At 39.9% G+C, this 20944-nt stretch overlaps 1 protein-coding gene across 1 annotated transcript in view; it reads left to right on the top strand.

The window, feature by feature from the left end:
- Positions 1-20944, top strand: part of GPC6 (glypican 6) — a 590829-nt gene that overhangs the window by 540662 nt on the left and 29223 nt on the right. Inside the window, exon 5 of the mRNA XM_030922398.1 lies at positions 19105-19241. Within this exon, the coding sequence (XP_030778258.1) occupies positions 19105-19241 (137 nt within the window). The remainder of the gene's footprint in view (positions 1-19104; positions 19242-20944) is intronic.

Genomic DNA, 20944 nt, shown 5'->3' with positions numbered 1-20944 from the left:
TGACATCACATTGTACTACTGTCAGTTTTTATGTCTATGTCTCCGCAGAAGAGAAAGCTCCTTGAAAGTAGAAACAATGTCCTTTTCATCTCTGTAGCCCCAATACCTAATGCAGTATCTTGCACAGAGAAAACCCTTCATGAATGTTTGTTGACTGAATGCATGAACACACGCAACAATACAGCCATTGCCATTGGTCTTTAAGAGAAAGGACCATGGCACTTTGGGAGGCCGAGGAGGGTGAATCACCTGAGGTCAGGAGTTCAAGACCAGCCTGACCAGTGTGGTGAAACCCCCTCTGTACTAAAAATACAAAAAATTAGCCAGATGTGGTGGTGTGCACCTGTAGTTCCAGCTACTTGGGAGGCTGAGACAGGAGAATCACTTGAACCTGGGAAGCAGAGGTAGCAGTGAGCTGAGACTGTGCCACTGCCCTCCAGCCTGGGTGACAGAGCAAGACTCCATCAAAAAAGAAAGAGGAAGAAAGAAAGAAAGAAAGAAAGAAAGAAAGAAAGAAAGAAAGAAAGAAAGAAAGAAAGAAAGAGAAGAGAGAGAGAGAGAGAGAGAAAGGAGGGAAGGAGGGAGGGAGGGAGGGAAAGAAAGAAGAGAGAAAGAGAAAGAAAGAAAGAAAAGAAAGAGAAAAAAGAGAAAGACCATTTAATTCATGGCAGCAGTACTACATATTCAAAAAATTAAGTAAAGAAAATAAAGACAGATTTTTTTTTAATTACTGCAATTAGATTCATTGACCATGAGAACCTGACCTATAGGCTTAGAAGAAGTGAAAAGATGGATATGAAAAGCTAGACTAAATCTGAAAATTAAAAGACTTTTCAGAGAAAGAAAACAAGTGAAGTCACAGGGTTGAGCTTGCCCTGGAGAGATCACACTGTCTACTCTTTAACTCCATGGGTCTGAGTTTTCAGATTTCCCGTGTATCAGGACGAGTTGCGGGATGCAAGTTTAAGAGTGCCAATCTCCAGACTGCAGGTCTAGTACCTGTGTCTGTACTGAGAGCACGTTGTGTGAACACCTCGGCATGGCAACCCTAGGACCACCTATGCCTTCACCATTTTCGATCAGGGAAAAGCTCTTTCCCTGGTAAAGATGACTACAGAGTTTCCGTGATTTCCCAGGATACTCAGCATGTTTTTCCTGAAATCCTCTTTTTCATCATGTTTTAGGAAAGCCTGTTCTAATGGCTTTGTTTAAAAAAAAAAAAAAAAAAAAAAAAAAAACTTTTTAAAATGTCAAGCAAAAGAGATTTCTAAGTGCCTCTTCTTGTTGTGGAGTCACCTTTTCGGAGCAATAATAGTAAAACCAAGTTCTGGACATAAGTTCTAGCTCCTTTGAAGTTTGTCTTCTCGACCATATAAATAATGGAGAAGGGGTACTTAGTGGCATATCTCATTTAGGCACTTGGATAAATGATACCCCACGTTCAGTTATCTTTGTAAAAACCTTTGAAAAACCCTCCTACCTTTATGAGGACAGAAGAAGCAATTGAAAATGCACTAGGTCTTTTTTAAATATTCGTAATTTGGCTTGAAAAAAAGGTCGGTTTTCCACATAGGAAATAATTTGAAGAAATAAGAAAATGAAAACTGTTTTCAAAAGGCTGCTTAACTTTCCTTTAATTATACTAAAAAGAATGAAGAGAATGAAGCATATTGGAATTTGTGATTTATGGATCACCATGGCATAGTAGTATAAAAATTCAGAAGTAACTTATAATGAGAAAAATACAAAAAATCAAATCAGTGAATTTTGTATTTATTAACCTAGGGGAAAAATTGAGAGGTTAGGTTTCCATTGTGTTCAGAAAGACTGACAGTGTAACCTCATATGCCAGCATGATAATTATACCATGACTTTCCAATGCATCAGGAATAAAACATAACGCTCTTCAAAGAAGGAATAGAAAAGCAACCTAACATTGAGGCTAACTTGACACAAATCATTCTAATTATTTACGTTCAGAACTCCTTTTGCTGAGACCTTTTTTTTTTTTTTTTTTTGAAGAGATAAAGGCTATTCTCTAAGTACCACTGCTTAGCTACCAAATCTATTAACAGAAAGCCCCTGGCGTTTGATCTTTAAGATTCCAGTGTGCTTCCAGTACTGTTTTTATACTTATCTGCAATAAAAAGGTGATTCCTCCAAGTGCTTTGGATTTGGTTGAATCAGATTTACTGTCTGGCTTCTCAACCTTATTCCCAAGTACAATGTAATAGGAAAATGCAAAGCCCTATCAAGTCCCCATGGGTTCCTATGGCAAGGTGGTGAAAATTTTGTTTTCTTTACTACTTTTCATTTCATAAGAGAAATAGTCTCAAGGAGAGGATTTCTAATACAATGTTGTTAGATACAGACCATTAAATATGTGGGGCTGGCTTTCCAGCCTACATATGTAGCCCTATGGGAAAGCTCTCCCTTTGTCATGGAAACCCAGGGGAGGAGTTGGTCTGTGCTGTTTTATGAATAAAATATCCAGAAAGGGAACTCTTTTTCCATTTTCAAGCCAGGAGGAGTTTTTAGGACTTTCATTTTTTCACACTTGCCTGTTAGAGAAATGGCATAGGTTTTATGGTATTGTGCATCTAGAATGTTCTTAGCACCACCTGAAAATTATTATTTCCGCTGAGAGTTAAGATAGATGATAGACAATTGATCAATGATAGATGATTGATGATTGATTGATTGATTGATTGACTGATTGATTCAGGGACAGTATAACCCACTGTTATACATAACCAGAAGCATAATTGGGCAAATAGCATTTGATTCATCTGTCTTTGGACTTCCTAAGGGAAGATGGGCTGATTTAAAATGTTATCCTGAAAAATGTGTAGTCTTATATTTGTTTGGAGGGCTCTAGCCACAGGCATTGTTAGAAATGGCCTAGAAAATTAGGAAAGGCTACTCAAACCATAGCAGCATTAGAAAAAGGCCAAGAATCAGGACATTGTTTGTAGGGCTGCTAGAATCACAATGGTGTTGGAGAAGGTCTAGAACATTAGCATGGACTGATAATTCAGGGAAGAGTACAAAGATTTCCAGAGTGCTATCCTCCTCCCCGCAAATATATTTTCCATCTTTTTTGAAATGAGTGGGACCTACCAACAGGCACAGGGCTTTTCAACTGCATTAATACTCTCCAGTTCACCAGTTCTGTTGCAATGGTTAATTTGAGACTGCAGGCTCTGGGGCCCCACTGCCAAGGCTCAAAATCAGGCCCTACTACTTGTACTGTGTGATCAAGGCCAAGTGACTTCACTCTTCACTTCCTCAGTGTCTTCACTGTTTGTGTGAGGTTGTGATGATTAAGCAAGAGATAGGAGTGATGGGTTTAGCATGGGGCCAGCCACTTAGTGAGGATTTGATGACATCTCACTAAACAAAAAAGTCACCATAGAAATGCAATTCTCAGTTATGGCATCTGTAAAGTTGAGACATCAACAGCTACCTTTCAGCATTTTTTACAAATTGGAGGCAATTATGGATTTAGTTGCTGAGCGTCTAATAGGTAATGGTAGCCATCACTGTTGTTATCATAATTTTTATCAGCACCTGTCTCACTCCTCGTTGTACAGGTCAGGAAAACCCAACTAGATCATAGCTTCTTGAAGACAAGCAGGCTTCATGGGATACTACCTGCATAGTTGCACAAGGCCCAGTGTTTAGAAGTACCTGACGCTCTGTAAATGCCACGTTCAAATTCCTAATAATATTTAAACAGGGAGCCCTGCATTTTCATTTTGCACTGGGCTCTACAAATTATGTAGCTGATCCTGAGAACAGGGACTGTTTCTAACTTGGTTTTATAAACTTAGTCTGCCAGGCACAGTTCTTTATACACAGTATGTTTGCATTAGATGTTTCTCGAAGTGAATGGGCATTGCCACTAATTAATAATAACTGAACATGAAATTCATTTATTTAATGCCCAGTTTCAGAAATCCAGGCAGGCTCCTCCAGAGCTTATAAAGTCCTTTTGCGGACAGACCTTTGGCCTGTGACAAAGGATCAGTAGTGACAATAATCATTCCAAGTAATTTTGTAAATGTAGAAATGGATTATTTGCAAGATCTACTGCATAAATTCAGACAGGAAGGTTGGTTACATGTTTAAAATTATTGCTTGGAACAGATTAAAGGGTGCAAAAAATGTTAGCAAAATCACTTGGGAAAGATGGTTTCTAATGTTTTTAATACTGGCACAGTTAGTAACTGACTTTAAATCCTTCCTTGATGAACATAAAAAGACATTTCAAGGGAAAGGAAATAAATTGTAATGCCATTAACCATCATACATTGTAGGAGTACCTATTATAAAAAATCCTTTCTAAGTTTTACTGTTCTGGATCTAAGCTTATTTCATAGAAATAAAGAATTAAATATTACACTTGATTTCATTTTGGAATATTAATGAGATTGAAATAAGTTTTAAATTTTCCTTTGACTCATTAAGCTGGAAAGTCAAAGTGCTAAAAATATATACTTTTGCTTCAAAATAGACTGAAATGGATACAAAGAATTTTGTGTCATAGGGAATCTAACTTAGAGTAAAAGGACCTATCGGGAGAAATTTGAAGCAATTGTAATACAGAATTTGGCTATTATACATAAACATATGTCTATATTCATCATGTAGCTTTACTTGTCAAAAAATATCTTAAAACTTGTACAGTCAGAAAAAGTATCAATAACATAAAATTTCACAGCCCCCTTTTAGAACTGTGGCCTTAACATTTTGTAGGGAAATAAAGCTTTGGTTAACCTTGGCTCTGGTAGACCTCATTAAAATAACAGCCTGTCAGTTTCAAGTTTAAAATAACAGGGTTTTCAGTTTTATATGCAGTGGAACAATCCACAGTTTTATTCTCGGGGATAAGACTGGTAAGGGGGGGGGGGGGGTGAAAGGTGGACAAAGATTGGACAACACTGCCATCTGGTGGTCATAGTGAAGGTGGTCTCTAAAGGCCCGCAGATGAGGCTGGACCACCTTGAAGGAAAAGATGTCAGGCTGCTTTAAGCAAGTCATTGTATCGACTTTTTGATAGCCTTTTGCCTTTGAAATGTAGGTACATGCCCACAGCCTAGAAGCAATTTATAATCTCAAAATTACAGTAAATCAATAATGAACTCAGCTCTTTGGTAATCTGTAATCCCTGCATATCCATGACTTGATAAAATTAATTTTCAAGAGAATGAAATCTTGTGAAAAGAATTAGATTCAACAAAAACCTTTTTAAATTTTACTTTAAGTTCTGGGACACATGTGCAGAACCTGCAGGTTTGTTACATAGGTATACATGTGCCATGGTGGTTTGCTGCACCCATCAACCCATCATCTAGGTTTTAAGCCCCACGTGCATTAGGTATTTGTCCTAATGCTCTCCTTTCCCTTGCTCCCCAACCCCCGACAGGCCCTGGTGTGTGATGTTGCCCTTCCTGTGTCCATGTGTTCTCACTAGATTCAACCAAAACTTTAAAAATATTTTCCTTTATTACAACCACCACATATCTGGTCTTATTGCATGAGTATCTTGTGAGAAATTCATCAAACTGATGATATATGATTTGTGTACTTTTCTGGATGATTATTAAACTTTGGTAAAAATAGATAAATACGAGCCAAAAAAAAATCTGTTCATAGGCAAAATGTTGATGGACATCACAAAGCTGAATGGAACATGTTCCCATTTATATAAACTGAAGCAATTGTAGACATAGGCTGGATTCAAACAGACCTCTACTGTAACCTAACTTCGATTCAGTTCTTTCCTGCTGTACTTGGGACAGTTGACTGTGGGTATGGAGTAGGGGCAGGAGAGTGAGGTCAGAGAAAAAGGATAAAAATGAGGTCTGTTGTTTTGAAATGCAACCTACTCAAAAAGTTCAGAAGAAGATACTGAACACTCTAATGTTAAGCTAATAGCCTGCCTTTAGCTCATTCAGACAACAACCCCTAGCCTAGGAATCACCCTCAACCCCTCTCAGTAGCAACTGGCCCCCTCTCCTGACGTGCTGAGGAAGGACGTTAGACCGTGCTCTCAGTACGGTAGCCAGCAGCCACACAAGGCTGTTGACCACTAGGGATGTGCTGTAGACAGAACTGAAATGTGCTCTAAGTGAAAAACCCACAACAGATTTTGAAACCTGTGCCATCTAACGTGGCAGCTACTAGCCATGTGTGACTATTGAGCAATGGAGATGTCCGGTGGAATGAATTGAGATGGACTATAAGTATAAAATACAAACTGGTCTTTAAAGACTTAGTACCAGAAAAGAATAAAGAACATACAATATCTCTTTTAAATGTTTCGTGTTTACTATATATTGAAACAATGTTTTGAATAAGTTGTGTTCAACAAAACTTGTTGAATGTTATACATTGAAATTAGCTTCAACTTACTTTTTTTTCAATGTGGCAACTAGAAAATGTAAAAAGACACCCGTAGCTCCTTTGTGGCTCACATTATGTTTCTGTTGGATATTGCTGCCTTTAGGCTCTCATTGCTTCTTCGAACAGGATGGCCATTTTGCCATTTTACAGGTTGTTTTCTCTCCCACTGGAGCTGAAGTGGGCTGCCTATGACACCACTGCAGCTTGTAGGAGACTAAGAGGACCTATTTAGGTTATTGGATGCTTATGATGCAAAGGTGAAAGACAAGCAAAGTTATGTCACTTGGGTCTAATCATAAGAGGAGTCAATGGTACTCCCTGGTTGGTGCCCCATGGGGTAAATTGGATCTGTAAGCGAACCAGATGGCTCTCAGGAACAGGTAATTTACCTCACAGGGGTAAGAACTTGATTTGCAAGAAAGAATGCAGTTTAGTCCCCCAGTGCCATATGTCCCCATGGTGACATTTGTACTCATTAAGTACTTCCAGTTCCAAATGCCCTAGCAATGTATGAACTTAAGTTTCCACTTTCTCCCTTATTGTAAAATATTGATTTTACTTCTCACACCCTACAACCCTTAAACGTGTGAGCCATTTTTAATGCTCATTTGTGTGTATATATCTTTCCTCCACTGGGTAGTTAATTGAAGGCAGGACCATGTCCTTTAAATCGCTGTATGCCCAGGACCTTAAAAAGGCCCAGTACATTGTAGATACGAATCAAGTGTGTGTGCCTGCCTGTGTGCAGATGTGTGTGGGGATGGGGGTGTTTAGTTGGACTGTTCATAAATAGACCCTAAACAACCAGTTATCTGTAATATAGGGAAGCTTACAAGGAAGATGCCCTTCCCTATGTCAATAATTTATTTTGCAAGTAAGGCCATGTACAATTGACACTTCATTTACAATTTCATTTGAAGACCCAGAATTTGAACTTGCCCTTCTGCCTACTCTGCCAATTGTTCATTTGTTCATTCGCTATCTATTGAGTACAACCAAAAACCAGGCACTGTGCTAGGCGACGGGACACACATCTGCTAGGAAGTGGTGAACATAAAGGACAGAGGCCCTGCCCCTATGTCCCCTCAAGCTGGGAGGGAGGCCCACACCCATGATGAATGGGCAAATCTCTATGGTAGGTAAAACCGAAGGGATCTTTGTGAGCACATATTCTGGGGAGGTCCTAAGTTGAAACCCATAGGAATTCTTTCAACTAAATTATCCTCTTCTCTCCAATGTACAGACTCTGCGCTTGAGTAAAAGTTCATAGGCAGCCTTGGGTGCAGTCGTTTACATTCTTAGAGGTATTTACTAGTGTCTCATCCCTTAGGCTGAAATCTTTGGTATTTGAACTTGAACCAGTTCCCAGTTAAACCCAGGAAGAAAAAAGGCAGATCATTGAATTATAGCATAAATGTAACATAAGAAATTTAAAAGTAGCATTTATTATGCACCACACAATGCAAGTCTATATAGTTAAGTATAAATCAACTCATACATGCCCAAGAGACATTTATATGCTTTTGGTTGCCTATTCCATTGAAGATTTATGGCAACCCGTCTGTACCCTAAATGGCTTTAGAATTTAGATAAATCTGATTTCCACCTACCACTTGCTGAATACTTTCCTATGCTGCATCTAAATTACTTTTCCAATGTGTGCACATCTTTGTGGGTACTCTTGCTGTTGGACGAAATAATGTTTGCAGTATCTCACTTAAGATAAGTAAGATATCATGCTCAATGACACCACTCTTGGGTGAGCAAAAGGTGTTTCCTGTTTCCCGGTAAGTTCCAAATGTCTGCAGGCTTCAGAGAAAGAGACCAGAATGCACGTCTATTTCTCAGTTTTGGTGTGGAAGAATAAAGCCACCGAACTGCTGGAATTAAATAACGAACTCTAAAATATTCAGGAATGCCTAAACTTGAAGTGAAATGCTTTGCGATGCCTCCTCCCCCTTTTTTAATTAGCAGACTTACTTGTCCTGGATTTCATTCCCTAAAGATGAAATTTCAATATTTTCAGAGTACCTTCAGGTAGCTATGAGCTTAACGAAATCACTGTGTTATGCCAATCACAGGTAGAAATAGAGATGGAAATTCTGTATGGGTTTCCTAAGTATATCAAAGGCCCTATGAAGGGGTTGTACATTTGAAATAAGAGTTGGCAAAGAATCTGAATTTTTCAGCAAAACTAAGTGTTCAAACATTAAACTTTTTTCACATTAGCAAAATTGGGCTATTAAATAATTGGAGTGCTCTCTGGCAGTTTTCCAAATCAGGGCTAATTTCCAGGTTAGTCCTATACAAAGGGGTCAATCCTATGCCACTAGCATCATCTTGTTAGCTATATCAGGAAATTCAGGAAATATGGAGGAAATTTGCCTTTCAAACCACAAAGAACCTCCAAAAGGTTTCATTCCATAATGATGATAGAATAGATGATGGTAGGAGCAGAGGTCAGATTTAAAATAAAATATCCAAAATGCTTCAAGGTGCCTTATATAACTGCTAGAAATACTGAATTCATTCTCTTCTTTTGAAAGTGCACCTGAGATCTTCCGATCCAGCATTATGAAGACTGCATATCTAATGACCTAATTTAGAATCAGCACTTGTCACAATCCATGCTCTAAATCATGGCAAGTTCCCTGGGGATGTCTGCCTCTATACAGCAAAACTAATGCCTGAAAAAAGATAGAGGCCAAAGTTAGCCACCAAGGAGGATACAGCTGTTCTCCAAACCAGAGAGCAAGAGAGCAGATGGGACAGACCTTTGCTCAGAAATGAATCCAAAGGAGCATTTGCCAAGGGCTAGGCAGAGAAAAATAGAATCCACTCTCCGAATTTGAAACCAGGTAGCGCTTGCAAAGGAACAAAGCCAGGCAAGAGAGAAAAGTTGAGGGCTCAGTCTCAATGCCAAGTGAGGAGAAAGAATAAGAATGTGTTTCTGCTGTGTACTCAAGCCCTGTCCATAAAGACCCAGAAGTGCCTAGCAAGGGGAGATGACTTGGCTTAGGTCAAAACAGCAAATCCTAAGTCCTTCTTCATTTATATCTGTCATTAGAAACATTTAAATAGAGTCTAGATGAGCCTGTCAAGAATGCTCTGGAAGCATCGGACGGACCGTGAGAGCTCTCCTAAACCTCTAAATTCCATGATTCAGCAATAAAACTACTCCTTGATCACTGCTATTTTTCAGTCTTGAAAAGTAAATAGTGCCACATTTTAGGTACCTTGGTGCAAAGTAGTACTTTGACTTGGTCTGGCTTCCCAAGGAACAAATGAATTCTTGTGTTTTTCTTTTCACTACTGAATTCAATAGATATTAGTTTAATGTGAGACTGTGTCATCTCTCAAGGACGTGTAGGATGCACTCACGTACCTAAAATGTAATGCCATAGGGAGTGAGGTACACTCAGGACATTAGGTACAAACACGAAGATTTGAAAGTTTTTGTTGTTTTCTTAAAATCTGCTGCGAAAATCTAACCTGAACAGCAGTAGGAAGATATTTCTGATGTCTCCCACATTTATCCCAATTTGAGGACCAGCATTTTGCCTGAAAAGGACCCCATCAGTGTTTTCAGGAGAATGCATGCCCTTAATATGGTATGATCAGCTAGCCAAGAAATTACAAGCCTAAAACCAGACAGGATTACTCAGACTGAACTTTTCAAGCCATTGCCAGTTCTCTACAAAACTCAACAAAACTAAGCATTGTGTTTTCAAACCTTCAAAGATTCACTTCTTACTTAAAAAAAAATTTTTTTTATATCCTTCTTAGTCTTTCCTATGAAACGTGTGTTTGTCACCTTGGGAGTAATGTTAAAAGTACTGTCCGGGAGCCATGGCTCACACCTGTAATCCCAGCACTTTGGGAGGCTGAGGTGGGTGGATCATGAGGTCAAGAGATCAAGACCATCCTGGCCAATGTGGTGAAACCCCATCTCTAGTGAAACTACAAAAATTAGCTGGGCATGGTGGCACATGTCTGTAGTCCCAGCTACTCGGGAGACTGAGGCAGGAGAGTGGCGTGAACCCGGGAGGTGGGGGTTGCAGTGACCCGAGATTGCACCACTGAGCTCCAGCCTGGCGACAGAACAAGACTCTGTCTCAAAAAAATAAAAACAAAGAAATAAAAAAGTACCACACCACTGCGAAAATATATGTCATGTGGAAACAGACTAGAAGTTATCATTGGACTCCCTGGAAACACATGATAGAGCCCAAAATGTCGGAGTGGTTTTAGGTTGCATAGTGTCTTGAGGACTCTGTAAAGTGCTGGGTGTAACATATGGTCAAAGTCAGCTTTAGGGTCACTGACAAACTGCATTCCCCATAACCCTGCTATCATCCCCAAGACTTATCTAGAAGTTTCCTAAAAGAAAACATGTTATTAGTACAAGCAATTTCTCCACCAAGCATTACAAAAACTACCCAAACATTATATTATAGAGGGGCCAATCTGAGACGTGAAAAATGACACCAAAGAGTTTCTTTTTTTTTTTTTTTTTTTTTTTTTTTTGAGACGGAGTCTCGCTCTGTCGCCCGGGCTGGAGTGCAGTGGCCGGATCTCAGCTCACTGCAAGCTCCGCCTCCCGGGTTTACGCCATTCTCCTGCCTCAGCCTCCCCAGTAGCTGGGACTACAGGCGCCTGCCACCTCGCCCGGCTCGTTTTTTGTATTTTTTAGTAGAGACGGGGTTTCACAGTGTTGGCCAGGATGGTCTCGATCTCCTGACCTCGTGATCCGCCCATCTTGGCCTCCCAAAGTGCTAGGATTACAGGCTTGAGCCACTGCGCCCGGCAAAGAGTTTCATAAATTCAGAATAAATGGAAAACTGATGTTCTAGTGAAGACAGTGCTAAAAGCCATTATCAGAAGATATGGATTACTTGCTCTAAGAATGTGAGGGAGGGAGATTGTGTTTATAGATATGTGGCCACATCAGAAAAAATAATATTCTATCTGAGACTTAGGAACTATAAATGCTGTCCTCCAGAGTGCATGTGTTTCCCGAGGGAGTGAGAGAAGCTGTGAACAGGTACATTCACAGACCTTGTTTGATTACCGAAGGAGTATGCATGACTTGAATTCTGATGCGGGCTCACACGGTGAATCAAATGACTTGGTGCTGTCAGAAAAGACCATTCTTCTCTACAGTAAAGTTAGATGAGGTCACTGTCTCCAAAACCGGATTATATTAAACTCTTAGGTTGCAAAAATTGTTTTGTGTATGGTGACTTTCTCTTGACCAAGGAAAATGGCCTTGTCTCTGAGCAAAAACTAGCCTGCCTTCATTTCTTTAAACAGATTGTTTTCCAAAGCTTACCAATGACCTCCAGCCTATAAAATATTCACATTGGTTTTTTTCCTTCAATATTTATTATTTAGAGAGTAGTCCTTTAAATATTCATCATATTTTTCTAAAGATATGGTATATATTATTTACATCTGGTTACATTATGTTGTCATCGTGATGAAATGGGCACATCGAAACTTTCTGACGTCAGGAACAAACAGGGTGTTGGGCCAGGTGCACGAACATGTAGCCAGTGAGGTGGGTTTGCATCCAGGGATGGTTGAGGGAAAACGCCAGGTGGCCTTCTCACAGTGACTGCTCTGGAAAGATCCAGAGGAAATAAAGGGTCCAGGGTAGATGGACCTGGGACCTCCTGTGGTTGGGTAGACAGCCATGGGCTGAAGGAGAAAGTCAAATATGTCTCATCAGAGAATTCACATGGGATACAAAAGCAATAATGGAGTTCACAAACACAACAACTCAGAATTCAACAGGTCACCTGCTTAGAAAACCGAAGGGAAGGTGCTGGAATGTGTTTATGAGGATTGCAAAGACCCTTTAAGCTGGGATTTTTTCCATTTCTAGTTAAATTCTCATGCTTTTTCCGTAAGCCAAGATTGTTTTTGAGGTCCCCCCGGTGTCCATCTTACCTGTGTACATTACAACTAGAATGACATTTAAGACAACAGGAGTCTGAAATGCTCATTAGAAGACTGAGGGGCTCATCTGAGATCTCTCTCTTCCTCTGGGGGTAATCAGGTGAAGGAAAGTGAGTTTTGGTGTTTTGGTGGGTTTTTTTTCCCCCCCTAAAAACCTGAACGAATTTGTCCATGCCTCCTTTACTCTCTAAAGTTACATTTGGAAAGCAGTTGCTGGCAGGTAATCAATCATTTTTGAAATCTTACTTCCCTTAGCAGATCATCAGCAATGCTGTTCGTGTATTTATTCATTTGACAAATATTTATTAAGCACTGGTACACACAAAGCTCTGTTTACTGAGTCTCTGGCTGTGGAGCAGTTATTCCCTTGGAGCCAAGAAAGTACAGCTGTTCTTTAGCAAATGAGTAGCTGAAGATCAGAGTGGTGGCTAAAAGCCATTGCTTCTACATGGACAAAATCATCCTGTTCTTGGAGGTTAAAACTTGGGAGGCTGTAATGCATTATTTTTGTTTTTGATCCCTGGATGAAAATTATTAATTATTCTGCTTCCTAATCTTTCCCAGGACAAGAGTTCAGCAACCACAAAAGAACAAATAGCAGCGAAGCCTTATTTGCTTGAGAAGGAATATGGTGGTGTTCCCTGGAAGGGAATTTCCAGACAAATTAATATGTGCTCCCACAGCCCTTTGCTTAGCTAGGACTATAATGCTTGTTCCGCATCAGTAACCCCCGCTAGACAGTGCTACAAACCCTTCAAGGATAGCAACTGTGTACAAGTCATATTTTGTATTCCCAGAGTCTACTGTAAAACCTGTCTTATAAAAGGCATGTTAGAAGGGTTTAATGAAGGAATACTAGCCACAAAAGCCTTTTTTCTTATTTAACCAATGTTTTGGAACTTTTTCTAAACTGTACTACATTTTCTTGTCTCATTAAACAGATTTCATTGAATGTTATTGAATTTTTACTTGCTAAGTCACTGATTTAAAATATATGGTATGAGTCCCTGTGCTGTAGACTGGCAATCTGCAAATATTTTTGGTCTTGCACCTCTATCAGCAAAATATTCTGGATGATAGACAACCAGAATACCTATAAATATTTATACATAAATTGTAATATAAGCACTACCGAATTAACACATTCTGTACCTGATGAAATTTACATAAAAACAGAAAGTTTTGAAAGATGAGAAAAATATATTCTTTTTTATTTCTATTTTGTAATGTTCCAGATGTATCAAGAATAAGAGGAATATTATGCCTGCCATTGTATTGTTTACTTGTGCTTGCTTTGTTTGAAATGAAAGAAATCCAAAGTTTCTTTTCAAAAGCTATTTAAATCCTATTCCATTAATTAAAACTAATTAATCTAATCCATGAATGCCTTAGCCAGTACATATGCTGGATCAATAAATGCCTTAGCCAGTACATATGCTGCATCAATACACCAGCAGCAAGTTAATGGTGGTTGAGGTGCCACTGCTGCCCCTCCCCACTATGAAAGTCTTACTCTGTCCTTGGGGTAATTGAGAAATGGCCATCCCTGTATGGACTGGTTGAAATATCAATCTCTAGATTAAATATTAGGAAAGCTTAATTCCTCTTGTATTTTTATACTTAAAAATAGAAATAGGAATTCTAATCCTGAATCACACTGTATGTCTTGCATACCCCCAGAGATGCACACACACTCCTGCCACCAACCCAACACACATACTTCAAAAACCAAGGTTATCCACTATGGTCATAGTAGGCCTAGTGGTTAAGAGTAATGATTGCAGAATTTGCATTTGAATTTGAATCTCATCTCCATCATTAACTAGATGTGTGGCAAGTTTTTTAGCCTTTCTAAGGCCTGTTTCCTTTTTGTATAAGGGCGTAATGATACTTATTTAGCACCGTCAGAGTTGTGACGATCGAATGTGCGTGAGGGCCTCAGCTCAATGAAAGCTCACAGTTAATCCCCATTTCTTTGAGTCAAATACTGCCCTCTGCTGAACCCAGGAAGGCTCTTAAAAGCCATGAGCCCTATCCACAAAGTCTTATCTCTTTCCCAACTTTTCATTATTTGTAACTTTTTCAGTATTGAAATGGTGGGGAAAAGATAGTAAAATGAACATCCATATAACCCTCATACAGATTCAATAATGGTTGACTGTTTTACTATTTTCAAGTAAGTAAAAGATGCAGTGACACGTTATCCCTAAGTATCTCAGCGTGAATCTCCTAAAAGCAAGCACAGTCTCCTATACAGCCATGACATCATGATCACACTTAAGAAAATTAGCAGTTATTCAATGATATCAACTACTATGTATTCTACATTCAAAATTATCAAAGCTCTTACTTACAGCTGGGTCCCTACCTCCAAATCCAGGGGTCAGTTTCTCTTCCTTCCTTCCTTTTCCTTCCTTCCTTCTTTCCTTCCTTTCCTCCTTCCTTCCTTCCTTCCTCTTTTTTTTCTTCTCTTTCTTTCTCTGTCTTTGTTTCTTGCTTGCTTACTTTCTTGCTTTCTTCTTTCACCTGCCCTGTTTTGAAGCATTAAAGGCCAGTTGTCTTATATAATATCTCATCACTAGATGTGTCTGATTATTTATGGTGTTACTTAGTTTTTTCCTCTATTGCCAGTATTTCCTTTAAACTGATTTTTTTAAGTTAGAAACTTGATGGGATTCAGGTGAAATATTTGGAGCAAGATTACTTCTTAGGTAAATTTGTCATAGAAGAGGACTTAGATAGTTCTTTCTGCTCGTTGACTTTGCTCATCTCTTTGTTTTTAGCAATCATTCCACCTTGTCGCCTTCCTCCCTCTTTAGCCTAATTTTACAGTACTGTAATGGTAGGTATGAGAAGGGCGCCCTCTCTTCCTAATAGAGTCAAGTGTTCATGGGCCTTTTGACTCTTAAACTAGGAGTGTTTATCTCTGCTGACATTAGGAGTTGCAATTATCAGAACTCAGAATCAACTTCAGATAAATCCTAAGAGAGGGCTAATGTTTTCCCTATGGACCCCAACAGTATATGTTTGGATCGGATTCCAGAGACATAACAGGAGTTGTTGTTTAACTTCCAGAATCTATCAAATAGCACAGATGAAAAAAGTAATACTTAAATATTACTGGGATTACTAATATTACAGCATTACTGAAACAATATTGGAGCGATGGTAAATACCGTTCACTAGTATTGGCAAGAGTTCATTTTTCCTAGAATAGCCCATTCAGGAATCAGAGAAAGGAAATTGTTACAAATTTTGGATGTTATCCCAAGTCTTTGTTCCCATCTGGTGTGTTATTAATGAATTAGGGCTCACTGTCATTGTCAGTAATATATTTGTACTAAGAGTGCTTGTTAACAGAAAGCTTAATTCACAGTTGTGTACACTTAAGTTTCCAGGAAAAAAAAAAAAAACACCTCATGTCTGGAGCTACAGCAGAGCAGTTACATATATTATTCAGAAATATCAATAACTAAAATGAGAAAAATATTTCTAAATTATGTGCAAATTGAAAGGCCTTCCTGATACTGAAAAATAAACTGCAATCATTCAGACATAAATGAATCAAAGGCATGTTCTTTTCCAGTGGCTAATAGTGTCCATGTTTTCAGCCATCTGCCTCGCCGTCACCGTCTGCAGGTGAGTTGGCCAGTGTTTCCGTGCAGAATGTTAAAGCAGCATTTACATTTCTCACTGCTCCTTTGATGTTATCTCCTTCAACTGCACAATGAAAACGTACAGCTACCAAAATGCCAGAGGGAACATACTCTGATTATAAATGTGCTGCGTTGAACAATGAGAGGAAACCCACATCCCCGTGATGGGCTCCTCACTTAGCCAAATACAATCCCACAGTTGTCTCCCACCCCTTTTGGGAGAATGAACACACAGTATTGTGACCCCAGCTAATTTGTGTTAACCATAGTCTATGACCTTGTAATAGAATGGGACAATTCAATCCATTGTCTTCACCAACATTTATTGAGCACCTATTGTGTGCTTAGACCTGTGTGACCAACTCATCCTGGTTTACCTGGGATGTTCCCATTTTAATGCTGAAAACTCATCACCCTGGAATCCCCTAAGTTGTGGCAAATTTGGATGATTAGTCGCTTGATCCATACTGGACACTGTGGATAAAGATAAATTACAACCCTACTTCTGCCAACAAGAAGCATGTTGTCTAAAGGAGAATCAGAAAAATAAGCCAATTATTAGAGTTTCAAGTGGTCAGTACTTAGAATCATCAGGAGGGAACTGGGCATTGCAGAAAGCTGAATCTCAATCTAACCTGGGACCCGAGAATGCACTCCGAAGGAGACAGCGTTTGAGAATGATTTAAAGAATGAGCAGTGCAACATCCACCATTAAATTCTGCACATACTGAAAGGAGACACCTGTGGGACGGCATGTGACTTTGTTCTTTCTCTGAGTCTCAAAATCTGTGTATCTGGTTTAGATTCCCATAACCTGGAGGTAGGATTGTAGTGCAAAATAAGCAGAAAGAGAGTGCTCATTCTTAGTTTGTTTTATTATGGGAAAGAATAAACCTGACAGTATTTCAGACCTAAAGGTGGTGGTCATTTTCTGAACCAGATGTAAATATATAACATGTATTTCTTTCTCTGAGGATTGTCTTGACAAGAGTGAGAATGGGTGGTCTTGTGGGGACGCCTTCAGTGGAGGTTAGGGCACCAAAGTGACACTACGCAGAACAAATACAATGTGAGGAATTGGTTTTCACGTGGTTTATTTTGGAAAAAAAAAAAATAGTCAAACTTACGGAAAGTTGCATTTGTTTTGAAAAATTTTATACTCTTCATTATGTTTACCAGATATTAAAAAGTTGTCACATGTACCTTTTCTCTTTTTGTTTATACATCTGTATATTTATTGTTATTCTTGATTATTACTGAGCTGTTGTAGAGCAAGTTGTGGAAATTATACTCCTTTCATTTTAAACCCTCAAGCGTGTATCTCCCGAGAGTACAGCATTCTCCTGTGTTACCACAGTATGATTTTATATTCAGGAAATTTAACACTAACATAATGCTATTACCTAATAGAGAACCAGCATACAAATTTTGCCCACTATCACAATAATGTCTTTTATTGGCAATTATCCTTCCGACCTAGCATTTAGTCCAGAGCCCTCTGCCTGCATTTAGCTATCATGTCTCTTATTCTTAATCTGGAAGGACTCTTCAGCTTTGTCTTGTCTTTTATGATGGACATTGTTGATGATTAGAGGCCAGCTGGTTTTCAGAATGCCCCCTCAGTCTCGGTTTATCTGGTGTGTTCCCATGATTAGGTTCAAATTATGAATTTGGGGCGGCCTGAGTGACGTGTCTGTCTTGGCACATCACATCAGGGGGAACACATGACCAATTTGTCCCCTTGCTTGATCATTCGGTGAAGGTGGCAGCCTGCCAAGTTTCCACACTGTAAAATTACTAGTTTTCCATTTGTAATTAATAAGCAACTGTGTTACTAGGTACTTTGAGATTCTGTAAATATCCCATTCCCCATCAAATGTTGACTCAACGCTTCTTTGCATCTGTATTTGTTTGCTAAGGCCATCATAACAAAGTACCACAAACTGAGTTGCTTAAAACAGCAGACATTTACTGTCCCACAGTTCTGGGGCTGGAAGTCTGAAATCAAGGTGTCGGCCGGGTTGGTTCCTTCTGAGGGCTGAGAGGAAAGGATCCGTTCTAAGCCTCTCTCCTTGGCTTGTAAATAAGCATCTTCTTCCTGTGTCTCTTCATATTATCTTTCCTCTGTGCTTGTCTCTGTGCTCAAATTTCCCCTTTTTGTAAGCACACATCATATTGAGTGAGGGCCCACCCACGTGACTTCACTTTAACTTATTTATCTCTGTAATGACCCTATCTCAGAGTAAAGTCACATTCTGAGGTACCAAGGGTTAGAAACTTAACATGTTAAAGGGAGGAAAAGAATTCAATTCATAACAGATCCATTCCAGCCATCTCTGGACTTTCCCAATGTTCATTATGAAGCCAAAATGAAATTAAATTCCTCTCCCTACCCTTTCTGCAAGTGAAAAGTCAGTGTTCAGCCTGAAGACACTTAAGATGCTGGCACTAAGCTTTTCCCGGCCATCCATCCACAGGGCTGTGAATTTTACACTTACCCATATTAGAATGACTTCTCTTTCAGTTCTAGAGATTTTTCAGAGGGTTTGGTTTATTGCTTACCACCCATGTGTTGCTCTAAGGGCCTGTCATTTGCACTACAGCAGAAGTACCAGCAGCTGAATTAGTGGCAATATTTATTTTTTGCAGAAACAAGGAGTCCATTGGGAAAAGTATTTATCTCTTGGTGCATTTGTTTCGGTACGGTTGCCTGACATGCAAGCAAATGAATTCTAGAGACTATACTTGGGGTGTCCACAATAGGGACTCTCAGCACGAGAGGGACCCCAAGCCAGGCGCGATGCTTCATAAGTTTGTAATTCAAAGGATTGAAGGACAGAAAAGATGGAAAACAAAAAGCCAATTACCTGAGAACTGTCGGCTAGAGGAGGACTGAGGGAGAGGAAAGGAGGCTTTCCCAGGCCATAAACTCTGCAGTGTAGTGTCTCTCTCTTAAAACGGTTAGAGTTCCTGCTGGTCACATCACAGGTTCTATAACCTTCGCCTGTGTACGTCCTTGTGTAGAAATGGGCAAATCCTGAGCAGAATACTCACTTGCTTTCCTTGGTTTCTTGATCAGGTCACAGACATAAAAGAGAAATTGAAGCTCTCTAAAAAGGTCTGGTCGGCGTTACCCTACACCATCTGCAAGGACGAGAGCGTGACAGCGGGCACATCTAATGAGGAGGAATGCTGGAACGGGCACAGCAAAGCCAGGTGAGAGTGACTCGATGTGTGCATGGATGGGGGCACAGCACACCCAGCCTTGGAAGACTCTCCTGGCACAACTCTGCAGACCTGTTTATGCAAAAAGCAACAGAGGGTGGAGGGACAAGTCATCACTTAGCAACAGCTGTTGGGAGTGACAGGTTTGATGGGCACCTGGGAGCACTTACTCTCAAGGTGCCATTAAGCGTGGAATCCTTGTTCAGAACGCCTTGCCTCTGGATGAGGACAGAGGAACGGTGGCAGATGCCAGGTTTCAGACACCCTGAGATCACAAAGAGCCCTTTTATGTTCACTTAATGGCTTTAAGATACTGAAGCTATTTTTATCCATAGTTAAATTTCCAGGGCTCTTTTTTTTTCCATCACAAGTTAAACAGGAAATGAAAATTCAAGTGGTTTTTTTTCCACCCTAGTTGGAAAAAAAATTGAAGTATTCATTGGCAAGGTAACAGAAAATGTCTGAGGGACACTGAGAAACGGTTCTAATAGGTGACACACTTTGGGAAGTCCCATCGGAACCTCCTGACAAGAGACAGCAGTTTTCATCATTCTCCTCTGCTGACCAGTGCTGTGGGGACTTGATATGGAATTTCTGAATTTTTTGATTCAGCCCAAAAATGGGCTTGGCCTGGATTTTCATAAGGTGGAGAGGCTGGATGGGAGGACTGTTTGGGAGTTGGCAGGCAGGGCAGGACACAAGGACAGGAATCTGCCAAAGCCCTCAGCAATGGGGTTGCAGGTGGATAAAGCAGCTGGTAAATTGGACTCAAGGAATCTTTGAGGATTGACTAGTGGGTGGAGATGCTAAGAGGGGAATCTGTTCTGGGGCTTTATTGAGCAGTTTCAAGCATATGAAGCAGCTGTGATCAAAAGGAAACAAGAAGGTATGTGGTTGGTCAGGAGCAGTGGCTCACGCCTGTAATCCCAACACTTTGGGAGGCTGAGGTGGGAAGATAGCTTTAGCCCAAGAGTTTGAAACCAGCCTGAGCAACACTGTGAGACCCTGTCTCTACAAAAATAAATCTAATCTGTGGCTACTAATATAAAGTGCATGGCTATTATGTTGAGAAGAAACTGCAGAAGTTAAGCAGGAGGTGCAAGGGAGGTGCATATTAGGTGTTTCTTACGCTGCTGAGTTGCATTTTTTAGCATCTATTGCTGTACTAGTCCATTCTCATACTGCTATAAAGAACTTCCCTGAGACTGGGTAATTTAGAAAGGAAAGAGGCTTGATTGACCCACAGTTCCGTATAGCTGGGGAGGCCTCAGGAAACTTACAATCATGGCAGAAGACAAAGGGGAAGCAGGTACCTTCCTCACAAGGTGGCAGGAGAGGGAAGTGCAAGTAAAGGGGGAAGAGTCCCTTATAAAAGCACCAAATCTCATGAGAACTCACTCACTATCATGAGAACAGCATGGGGGAAACCACTCCCATGATCCAAGGTCCTGTTCTCAACACGTAGGGATTATGGGGATTCCAATTCAAGATGGGAATTGGTGGGGACACACAGCCAAACCGTACCAGTTGCTAATGTTATTATTAACCATATCAGGAAGAGTTTAGCAAGGTGAAAGCAAGATACCTACGAAAAGAGCTCTAACCATTTCAAAATGCTCCAAATATCAATATCAAATCATAGATCATGAGAAAGAAATTAGTTACGATATTAACAACATGCCGCTAAAAAATAC

Source organism: Rhinopithecus roxellana, chromosome 18 (genome assembly GCF_007565055.1).
Source record: "Rhinopithecus roxellana isolate Shanxi Qingling chromosome 18, ASM756505v1, whole genome shotgun sequence".
NCBI classification, from domain to species: Eukaryota; Metazoa; Chordata; class Mammalia; order Primates; family Cercopithecidae; genus Rhinopithecus; species Rhinopithecus roxellana.
Note: the sequence above shows the minus strand (reverse complement) of the source record. Positions and strands in the feature narration are given on the sequence as shown.